The sequence below is a fragment of the Thalassophryne amazonica genome, chromosome 19 (genome assembly GCF_902500255.1).
Source record: "Thalassophryne amazonica chromosome 19, fThaAma1.1, whole genome shotgun sequence".
Lineage (NCBI taxonomy): Eukaryota > Metazoa > Chordata > Actinopteri > Batrachoidiformes > Batrachoididae > Thalassophryne > Thalassophryne amazonica.
This window is the reverse complement of record NC_047121.1, coordinates 51521404-51533582: the sequence shown is the minus strand read 5'-3', so window position 1 is coordinate 51533582 and position 12179 is coordinate 51521404. Positions and strand designations below refer to the sequence as shown.

Genomic DNA, 12179 nt, shown 5'->3' with positions numbered 1-12179 from the left:
TACGCAGCCCAGCGTACTATATAATACACAAAAACAACAGATGGTCACATCTCAATACGCAGCCCAGCATACTATATAATACACAAAAACAACAGATGGTCACATCTCAATACGCAGCCCAGCGTACTATATAATACACAAAAACAACAGATGGTCACATCTCAATACGCAGCCCAGCATACTATATAATACACAAAAACAACAGATGGTCACATCTTAATACGCAGCCCAGCGTACTATATAATACACAAAAACAACAGATGGTCGCATCTCAATACGCAGCCCAGCATAATACACAAAAACAACAGATGGTCACATCTCAATACGCATCCCAGCGTACTATATAATACACAAAAACAACAGATGGTCGCATCTCAATACGCAGCCCAGCGTACTATATAATACACAAAAACAACAGATGGTCGCATCTCAATACGCAGCCCAGCGTACTATATAATACACAAAAACAACAGATGGTTGCATCCCAATACGCATCCCAGCGTACTATATAATACACAAAAAACCAGATGGTTGCATCCCAATACGCATCCCAGCGTACTATATAATACACAAAAAAAAACTGATGGTCGCATCTCAATACGCAGCCCAGCATACTATATAATACACAAAAACAACAGATGGTCACATCTCAATACGCAGCCCAGCGTACTATATAATACACAAAAACAACAGATGGTTGCATCCCAATACGCATCCCAGCGTACTATATAATACACAAAAAACCAGATGGTTGCATCCCAATACGCATCCCAGCGTACTATATAATACACAAAAAAAAACTGATGGTCGCATCTCAATACGCAGCCCAGCATACTATATAATACACAAAAAACCAGATGGTTGCATCCCAATACGCATCCCAGCGTACTATATAATACACAAAAAACCAGATGGTTGCATCCCAATACGCATCCCAGCGTACTATATAATACACAAAAAAAAACTGATGGTCGCATCTCAATACGCAGCCCAGCGTACTATATAATACACAAAAACAACAGATGGTTGCATCCCAATACGCATCCCAGCGTACTATATAATACACAAAAAACCAGATGGTTGCATCCCAATACGCATCCCAGCGTACTATATAATACACAAAAAAAAACTGATGGTCGCATCTCAATACGCAGCCCAGCATACTATATAATACACAAAAAACCAGATGGTTGCATCCCAATACGCATCCCAGCGTACTATATAATACACAAAAACAACAGATGGTCGCATCCCAATACGCAGCCCAGCGTACTATATAATACACAAAAACAACAGATGGTCACATCCCAATACGCATCCCAGCGTACTATATAATACACAAAAAACCAGATGGCTGCATCCCAATACACATCCCAGCGTACTATATAATACACAAAAACAACAGATGGTCACATCCCAATACGCATCCCAGTGTACTATATAATACACAAAAACAACAGATGGTCACATCCCAATACACATCCCAGCGTACTATATAATACACAAAAACAACAGATGGTCACATCCCAATACACATCCCAGTGTACTATATAATACACAAAAAACCAGATGGCTGCATCCCAATACACATCCCAGTGTACTATATAATACACAAAAACAACAGATGGTCACATCCCAATACGCATCCCAGTGTACTATATAATACACAAAAACAACAGATGGTCACATCCCAATACACATCCCAGCGTACTATATAATACACAAAAACAACAGATGGTCACATCCCAATACACATCCCAGTGTACTATATAATACACAAAAACAACAGATGGTCACATCCCAATACACATCCCAGCGTACTATATAATACACAAAAACAACAGATGGTCACATCCCAATACACATCCCAGTGTACTATATAATACACAAAAACAACAGATGGTCACATCCCAATACACATCCCAGCGTACTATATAATACACAAAAAACTAGATGGTTGCATCCCAATACGCATCCCAGCGTACTATATAATACACAATACAGCTGATTTGTCACTGTTGGTTATCCCAAGGTCAAAGAGGAAGCGTAGAGGTGACCGAGCTTTTTCAGTCGTTGCCCCAAGACTGTGGAATGATCTTCCTTTGCACATTAGGCAGGCTGATTCTCTCTCTGCTTTTAAATCTTCTCTTAAAACACATTTCTTCTCTTTGGCTTTTAATGCAGTTTGACACATTTTTTTTTTGTTTTGTTGCGTTTTTTTAGCGTTTCTGCTTTTAACTGTGGTTTATTTATTTTATTATTTTAACTTGCCTGTTCTTGTTGTGTACAGCGCTTTGGTTGTTGGTATTCATTTTAAAGTGCTTTATAAATAAATTGAGATTGAGATCTGATGGTTAATAATCACATTAATCCATTTGATCCCTTTGGGTGAAGAGACTCAGACTCAGAGAGTCAGACTCAGATGAGCCGCTGTGGTCACAAATGTCCCATGCACAGTGGATGCAGGGCGGACTGATTTTTAGGGGGGGGGGTCGTTCAGTCTGCGACAGTGGGAATCATTTAGTCGGTCAGTAATGCAACATTTCTCTTGTGAGTGAGATTACTTCAGTTGTACTGGCCCGATTATCCCCAAACTTGATATGTGTGTAAGGCATGGTGACCCCAAGAAATGAATTGATACTGTGGTCAAAAGGTCAAGATCACTGGAGTGTACTTTGTAAAAATCTTGTCAGCACAGGAACTTTTTTAATTGCTTGATTGTCATCAAATGTGGTATGTTGTCAGGCTTTAGCCCTGATCTGGGTTATGGGTTTGAGTTCTTCCCCTTCCTTTTGCCTCAGCTTTGATGCCTTAGTTGTCTTATTTTTATTGTCATGTGTTTATTCATTGATCTGTTTTGCTTTGTCACTTTGTTTCTTTTCATACTTCAGCCATATGGTTCAGTTCCGTTCTTGTTTGGTTCAGTCAGTGTGTGTTTTCATTGTTTATCATTTAGTTATCATCTGCTTATCTTTGCTGTTCTCATTTCTGTTATCTGTCGTGCTTTAATGTCAGGTTTTGTTATCACTTAGTCTCTGTAATACTGATAGTTTTTTTTTCTCAGTCTGTTCCAGTTTAGTTTTGTCTTAGTGTTTAATTTCCTGTTATTCTCCTGATCAGTTTTTATGTAGTTTATCTTCTGTGTTTAGTATCTTCTGGTTTGCTTTTCAGTTCTGTTCTAGTTTGTATTGCCAGTTGGTGTTTCCTCCCTCTGATCACTCTCTTGACCTGCACTTCCTCATCTCTGTTGGGCACGCATTTTGTCTGTCATTTCCTTGCCCACTCGTCGTTGCCTTTTCTTGCGTCTCTTTCCCCTCTTGGATTCACCTGACCACACCCCCTTCCAGATCCGTGCATGTCATTATCCAGTTACCACCTGTTCTTATTTAATCTGCTTCTGTTCACTTCCTCGCTGCTCGTTTGTCGACTTTGTCACTTACCGGCTCACGTCACAGTTCTGTTGTTTGCCGAGCCGTGTTTTTGACCCCTGCTCTGTTTTTTGGAACCTGTTTTTGCCTCTGCTCCGATTGTCCTCTTGAACCCTGCTTGTTTTGGGCCTTGACGTATGGCCTCGCCCTGATCTGTACCGTCACACCGTGGACCGTTTGGCTGTGTACCGTACCTGTGTCTGCATTAAAGATCCAGTCTTTTACTCATACGTGCGCCTGTGAGTCTGCATGTTGCGTCCAGCCTCGGTCAGTGCCTCGCTACCTCCCAGCCTGACGGTATGTGGGTTAATGTGGGTTAGGCATGCTGACCCCAAGAAGTACATTGACTTTGGAGTCAAAGGTCAAAATCAGTGCTCTTTGTAAAAGCTGTCTGCAAAAAAACTTGTCAGTGGTGATTTTATCAACGTTTACCCAGTGTGCCACGGCTCAGCACGTATGCTTTTTCCCTTTTTTAAAGCAACTCCCTGTTGTAAAATTGATGCAGTTGGTTTTTTACCTCTGCCAACAAAGCTGGAGGAGGTAACGTTTTCACGTCTGTCTGTCTGTTTGTGAACAGCCTGTAACCAATAATTTTTCATATATTGCTATGAAATATTTACAGATGATTCATATCCTGATAGGAAAGAATTGATTCAATTTCAAGGTCAAAGTCAGGAAATATCTTGGAAAAGTCCTCATCCTTAAGCTTCAAAAGAATATAAAAAATTAAAATATTAATATAATAAAATATTATTAAAATATTAAAAATGATTAATAGGTATGTCCCATCTTTCATATTTGACAGCGTGATGTAGGATGGTATCCTTTATCAACTGACAAAGTTTGATCTGGATCTGATCCAGATTACACATTTTGTGGACATTTACATTTAATAATGAAAAGCCCATTTGGTGCAGATTTTGCATTATATCTCAATCAAAAGTGCTTCAGTTGCTCTCATTTTTACATCCACCAAGGGCGTAATAAAATCATCGACATCTATTTATTTGTCTGTCTGACAGAATGATTATGTCAAAACTACTGCACAGATTTTGACAATTTGCACCACAGATAGATATTAGGCCACGGAAGACTCCACTGAATTATGGAGGTGATGATGATCGGCGGATGTCAGAAATCTCTGATTGCTCATCTTATGTTCTGGATTTCATGCCAGTTTGTCTTCCAGTTATCAGTCAGAAACCAAGTGTCAAAAAGCAATGACAGATTGTGCACAGCACAGAAAACCAACATTCTGTGAAAATGACTGTGGACTAACTGTAGACTAACTGTGGACTAATTGTGGACTAACTGTGGACTAACTGTGGACTAATTGTGGACTAACTGTGGACTAATTGTGGACTAATTGTGGACTAACTGTGGACTGGTGTGAAGGTGCTGCTTACTTTGAGGTCGTAGGAGGAGAACGGCCTTCCAGGGCTGTTCTGGGAGTGCATGTACACAGGCATGGTGGGCCGCAGCTCCGTGAGGACTGAACCCTGATCCCCAGGACGCTGTGGAGTCACTGCTGGACTATAAAAACATGCTATGGGTCTGTGGTTGGGCGGGGACCCCCTGGGCAGCTGGAAGTCTCTCTTCCATATGACTCTCTCCTGAGGACTACCCACCTCACTGCTCATGGAAGCTCCACGGCTTGGGGCCTGAATGTTCTGGGTGCGGAGCAGCTGTGAAGGTCGCTCAGGGAAGGTGACGCTCACTTCGTAGGTGGACTTGGCCTTCGGCAGGATCCCGTTGGGCTGCAGGGTGATGCTCTTCTTCATGCCTAAGTAGGGAGTGTTGGTCTCACTATGTACGTTCCTGACCTTGTCGTTCCACTGTTCCTGAGCCACGTCCTCCTCATCGTCGTCATCCTGGGTCAAGTTTTCGTATTGATAAGGGTCGCCCTCATTCACCTGGCCAAGCCGGCCCAAAGACTTGGCCCTCTTCCTCTCCGAGGGGCTGGTTTTCCTCAGAGAGTTGGAGCTGGTCACGGACAGACGGCTCATGTCGTGGATCATGGCTGCAATGTAGTCACCGTGACCGACCATACTCCCGCGCACAATTGTCTGAAAGAGAGGAGGAGGATGCTTGTTATCAGCCATCACACAGAAAGGAGCGTTCAGGATGATGTCATCACTGCTCAGAGACCACGCAGTGCATAAAGGACGTTTAGCTCAGCGCATTTAGACGTGAACTGTCAGATGGTGCAAAGCCACAAAACAATGAAAAATAAAGACAACGCTGGAAACGGGTGCGAAGTGTTGTGTTGCGCATGTGACGGCGAGGTGCCGCGGCTGTCACTCCCCACAGCAGCGCTGCCGTTCCACAGGACACTGTTCTGTCACGACCCCCCGTGATCCAGGAAAAGTGCAAAAATGTGATCAATGTGATGCGTTTTCAGCCAGAACCGCGACAAACGCTGCTTTTGTTTCAAACGTTTACCCCAATGGAACAGAATCAAGTGTCAAGCTGTAATCACAAGGACCACCCTGTTTATGACTGAAGCTGTTCAGACACCCGGAAGTCACGGCGTCATGACGCTGATTTGTCGATTCCGGATTAAATTTTTGAACAGCTTGAAAATTTCACTCCAATTCAAAACTGGTGCCAATGACACCATAACTAGTGCGTGTAGCACGTTTGTTCAAGAATGGCAACAGAAGGATCAAGAAGTTACTATGATGCTTCAAAACTCACCCTGATCTGTTATTTGGGATGAAATGGGATGAAACGGAGGCTCCTTGAAATTGTGCTATTATAGTTTTTCCATGATACAAATTATGGACAATACAATGAAACGGCCATAAAACAGACGAGCCAGTCGGATACATGGGCATGGCTTCTGCACAGTACCTGTGTGTATGTACATGGGTCAGAGTTCACGCTGACCCGCGGACATAAACGCCCGATCTGACATGGCGTGAGAGCATCTGTCATGCTTAGTTATCACATTACACAGTAACATATGCCACATGTCATAGAATCCAATGGATGTTGACCTCATTTGACCTTTATTTTGGAGACCAAACAGTCAAGGTTCAAGGACCTCGAAGATTCTTTGTCATTCCAATGTGAAAGAACCAAACTGAGTATTGAGGTATCGACGGTCCTATTGATAATTAATAATAAGTACAATAAATACCTAAACAATGTCAGCATCGTGACCGTGAGCAACCCCCCAACGGGTACAGACCTAATAAAGGTCCCACTAAAATCACCAGGGCACCAATAAAACCATACAGACAAAACTATTCCATTGATTAATCATTGATTGATTGATTTATTTATTTTTTGTTGTTATGGCGGTCGTCGTGTACGGCGGTTGGATTGTAAGTGTTGTCTTGGTCCTTAAATGGTATTATTGAGGTCAAAACGGGCTTTGGGCCCCTGCACTGATGACAGCATTTGTATAACACCAACTCTCAGCCCAGTGTGGCACGGCTCAGGTCGAACTTCATCCACCATTTGTTGTGTCTGAGTTCTCGTCGCCGTGTTTCACGGGTCTGTCAAAGTCCAGGCCAAAGACATAAAACTAAAGCTGTGTGTCTTCAGCTCGTAATGAGGCCGAGCGGAGTCGTGTTCACTTCAGTCGGTCGACAGAATCTCGTGTTACTCTGGGTTGGTGTCATTCCAGCGGGAGGTCGAGGCCAGATGGTGCCTCGCCCGCCGGGCGACTCGGCAGGTGATGACGGCGTCGGGGAAATCTCCCACTTTGAAGGACAGAAACACCCTGACTTTGTCAAAATTCAAAACCTGAAGAAGCACATTTCTTAGGAGCTCTTGGTCTCCTCTGGAGTCCAACATTTGTGGGCGTCACCTCATTTTCTTGCTGTTCCATCAAAATGCCACCATAATGTGGAACAGACACTGTGTTCTGTGCACCTCAGTGATGCTGTTAAAGACTTGAATCTGAGCTAAATGCTGACATAAAGGTTCTCACGTTGCACATCAGCAGTCACATCTAGGCACAAATGAAAATGTTTCCTCAGAAGCTCATAAACGCCGTCGACGGCGCGCTCCACCAAAGCACAAAAGCCACACATCTGCCAAATTTATCACTCGGTGGCTTTTCCTTTGCTGTTCCTGCACTTTTTACCGCCTTGTGTTTGACGTCTGTGGGGCGGCACCGGGGGTTGTTATTAATTGCCTGCACACAATAATAAATCTTGTGGCCCTCGGAGGCGTCGGTGTACACGGCGGGTCGTTAGCTCACCCCCGTGACGGATAAGAATGTAAAGAGATAATGAGAGCAGGATTTCACACACTTGTCTCAGGACACAAGTTTATCATCATGAAGTGACAAGAATGAGAAAGACTATGGTAATTCTTTAGAAATGACAGTCCTCTGTGGTCCTCTGTGGCCACGTTGTTTTGGTCAGACACGGTGGCTGGTTCGGGTCTCTGTCAGCTCAGTCTCATGAGGTGAGGAAGCAGAAGGCCTTGTGGTTTTCTTCTCCCTCTGTTTGGTCGACGTGCTTCCTCCTGATGATGTGAGATGATCCACTCCTTGATGAATGACGGGTCTCCAGGTGGTCACCTCGTCTCATCTCATCTTGACCGTTTCCCATCACATAACATCATTGGTTCAAATCCTGCCTCGGCTACAGACGGTCTGAATTTAGGCCGAGCAGGATGTTTGTGACTGAACCGTGCTCAGTGTTCCACCCCCCGGCTGGCAGCTCCATCCAGGCAGGGGGTCAAAGAACAATTTAAAATGCTCCAATCGTATCTCTCTGCCTGATCACAGGGTTTCCAAAAAGGTCTAGTTTGGACTTTCTATGATGGAATGTGAATGAATAAGAACAGAAAAATAAATAAAATGGTGACAAAGGTCAGTTTCAGTTTGTACAGAGGTCAAAGGTTAAAGTTGTTGCAATTTTGATAAAAACTGATGGAAATTATTGGTTGAGCCAATCGTCCAACTGCATCCTTTTAGAATCTTTTTGATCAGACAAATAACGCGGTGCAGTTTTTCAATAAGACTGGAGTATTTTTTAAATTGTTCTTTGACCCCTGCTAGCCTGGGGTGACCATCATAGGTTCTTATGTAGGCCGTGGCGCAATGAGGCTGGATTATAAAGGGTCTCATTGAAAATAATGGTTTTTAGAGCGATCCGCGGCGCGCTTTACGCCCTGAACGAGTGCAGTGTGAAACGCCCTGAAGTGTTCTTTAGTCCCCCTAAGTGACAGTAATTAGGTCAATATAGGTTATCAGGTCCATCCACGTCTGTAGATGGAGGGACGTGTTAATGCAACGGGATCAATTTAGAGTTTCAGGTCTCACGCGCCATCTGACACTCACAGAATCGAGCAGTCAGCCTCACGGACGACTTTGTGCGCCGCCTGAGCTGCAGCTGTCCCACGTCTCTCATTGTCAGAAATGACCTGGAATACGTGCTGCTGTCACTGGCTCCATGCTTCATCTGCATGAAGCAAAAACCAAGCCATCACCCCGTGACACACTCGTAATAAGCTCCGCCCCCTGTAACCTTTACCACAATGGAAGAAACTGAATGGTTGTTTGGATAATGTGGATCAGTTCATGGAAATGTTGGAGCATCAGTTTCATACCTTCTTTGGCCTCAGCTCCACTTCTGTGATCCTGGACGGGTCCACCATGGGTTTGGGCCGGCGCAGGTTCTCGATCACGCTCTGCCACTGCATGGGCAGGCCCACAAAGCAGCCGCGTCGGGCGTCAAAGGACGTGTGGACACGGTGCTCAAAGTTCTTGGGTGTCGATATCTCGGGTCTCTTCTTTTTCTTCTTGCGAAACATCCTGAGGCTCGGGGGGGTGCCCACGTCAGAGTGTCCCTGCAGGGAAAAATATTATTCAGCCTTTAATCAAGTGGACTGAAGGACATAGAAGTAAATGTGTCCCGTCCCAGAAATCACAGACATGTAACGTGGCCGGACATGTTCCTCAAACCTGCGTTACTGTAATGGTTCCACTGTCACCAAACTCGAGCTTTACACTGCTGAGTCCGTCTACGTTCGTCTGAAACAGCAGCTTCCACAGGATCACCTTCTGGCACCGAAACAACGTCTCCGGCACCAACAAAAGGACGTCTGTGTCTCCCTGCTCTCTGATTCATGTTTGTGAGTCGTCCTTGTGCCCCGTGTTGCCATATTTACCTCACCGTGGCGCCACCTTGGATCCTGGATGACAACCACATAGGCAGACAACTGGTCCACTCGTACCTCTCCAAACTAACTTGTACCTGCTGCAGCCAGGTGTGGTGTGGGCATGGCTTTGTCCTTCTCCAGCTGCTGGGCTCCTGGGCGGCCTGGGTGCTGGATCACGCTCAGGGAAAAATGCGGCACACAACCAAAACATTGAAGCTGACGACTCCTCACAACACAAGTGATCCTCCTCATCTGAGTCTCACTAACTAACCACTGGTGTGACACAAACTCCAGCAGCACCCAAGCGGACCCGGTACCAAAGGCCTCAGGTCCTCATCAGGTCACTGTGTAACAACTAGACAGGAAGTCAGGAAGACTTGGACCTTTGTTCTCCTGCAGAGATATTGGCGTCACCAAACTGCGAGCACCCAGGACTCGATCAACAACTGAAAACATGCTGGTAGCCACAGGCTCAGGTATGAGCAGCTCTGTGGTCGTGGCTCATATGAGTGACTCAGCTGATCCGTCCGCAGCTGTGGGCTGAACTTGACTTGGTGGCCTCCAGAACAAACACAAGACCCAGTTTTATATTCAGATGCCTGAACCTGAATTTCTCCTGCTCTTATTGAACGAGAGCTACAGTCAAAAAATGCTTAAAAAACAGGTTTGAAACTAAGACATTCACCTTTGTGTTTTTGGCCGTACTGTTTGCCGAGCAGATGTTGGCATTGCCTGAATCAATATTGACATGTAGCACTCATGTATCCTTTACAAACACATGGATCAATATTTACTCAGGAGTGAAATGCAAATGGCTACAGTCCTGCACAGTGAGTGATACTGAGACGACGGTGGCACCGAAGAGCGTCACTCTTTAGTCTGATGGATCGTGAACAGCTTTCATTATTCCCTCCAGATGCCCTGCAAATGCAGAGTAACCGCTATGAAGTCACACATTCATTCCTGAGAAAAATGAGTTGAAAAGTTGAGGCAGTTATTGATTTTCAGGCTTTAATCACGTCCAAATGGCCTTTTATTGGCCTGTCTGACTCCGCTACACACTATAGTGGTTTAATATGTGGGCACAGAGCTCAACGTGGATGTTGCATCATCACACTTTCTGTTCACATCTCGCCAGACCTGCAGGGACATGACCCTATGCCTCAGTGGCTTGTCTTGAATCTGTCAAAGTCAAACTTGGCCGTTGTCATGGAAATCAAGAAGCAAAGAGGATGAGGTCACTCGGAAACGGTACAATATTCGGTTGTTCCGTCCCTGTAAGTGTGTAGAGGAGCAGGAACTAAACAGAAATAAATGTAAGATCTGAAATGGTGCCCGGCAGCATTTTTAAGACCGATACCAATTTTGATATGTGATGATTCTAAAATCTAATATGTTGACATATCGACTGATCCTCCCCCCAGGAAACACATAAACAAAGGCTTCCCCTAAAATGAGTTTTGTGTTGTTCACCAACATAACATTCTGTGGTGCAGTTTGTACTTAAACTTGTTTTATTGACACAAACAGAATTTGAACAATACTTAAAAATATTAGTTTTAATAAATAAGACTGCTATGAATAAAAACCAGCCAAACCACTGTGATGGGACGAAGTGTAAATGCTTACAAAGTCTGTGCTAAATAGAATCCACACCAGGGGACACGTCATTCATCTGCACAGCTTTAAAACAGTATTTTCTTGATAACCACCACATACAGAGGAATATACGTATACAGAGGGACAGCGTTAAATCGAACCCTGTCGAGTTATATGATTCACACGATGACGACTGTTGTGTTGAGAAACGGAGAGCAGCAGAGTGCCATCTCATGGACAAACTATGCAACAACACTCGTGCGTTGATCTTTCGCCTGGGTTACTTATTAATAGTCACTTATAAGCCGTTACAGACGCTGATAGATTTATCTGCACACTGGACTGAGACCTTGAAGTTCAAGAGCGCCTGAAATCATCCAAATGGGTTTAAGTATGAGAAATCTGAAAAGAAAACTTTTGGTTTTCAAAACACCATTAACTAGAGCACCGCGGTCGCAGAGCGCAAACCGCCGCCAGCACTAGTTTCCAATTCCACAAATCTTACCTCTGAAAAAAATTTCAAGGTCAAAGTCCTGTTAGAAGTGACTTTTCATAAGCTAAAATATAATACAAAATACAGATCTGAAGGGCTTTTCAATCTGCTGAATCTGCAATACGCATCAGATGTGGATCAAACTTTGTCAGCTGATAAAGGATACCATCCTACATAACGCTCTCAAATATGAAAGAAATGTGATCTTTTTTGACAGTTAAGAATTTTTGAAAATTCTTTCAATGTTGACGGATAAGGATTTTCCCATTTTCCAACATTTTTCCTGACTTTGACCTTGAAAATTGAATCAGTTCTTTCCTATCAGGATATGAATTTCATAACGATATATGAAAGATTCCAGGCTGTTCACAGACAGACAGACAGACGGGGGGGCAGACATAACGATGGCTGCTGACGCACAGCAGCAAATGTCAGTCATGTCTCATTTTATCCTTAAATGTTTAAAAGTAATGATTTGAAAAGTGTATTGTTATTTGTAATATAGTGTTGTAATATCTGTCTGTGACCTTTAACTG

General features: G+C 43.9%; 1 protein-coding gene across 1 annotated transcript in view; it reads right to left on the bottom strand.

Moving 5' to 3' along the window:
• Positions 1-12179, bottom strand: part of LOC117532309 (serine/threonine-protein kinase PAK 4) — a 35061-nt gene that overhangs the window by 12216 nt on the left and 10666 nt on the right. Inside the window, exons 2-3 of the mRNA XM_034195630.1 lie at positions 9000-9239; positions 4835-5494 (exon numbers count right to left, since the gene is read on the bottom strand). Coding sequence (XP_034051521.1) covers positions 4835-5494; positions 9000-9203 — 864 coding nt within the window. The 5' untranslated portion in view covers positions 9204-9239. The remainder of the gene's footprint in view (positions 1-4834; positions 5495-8999; positions 9240-12179) is intronic.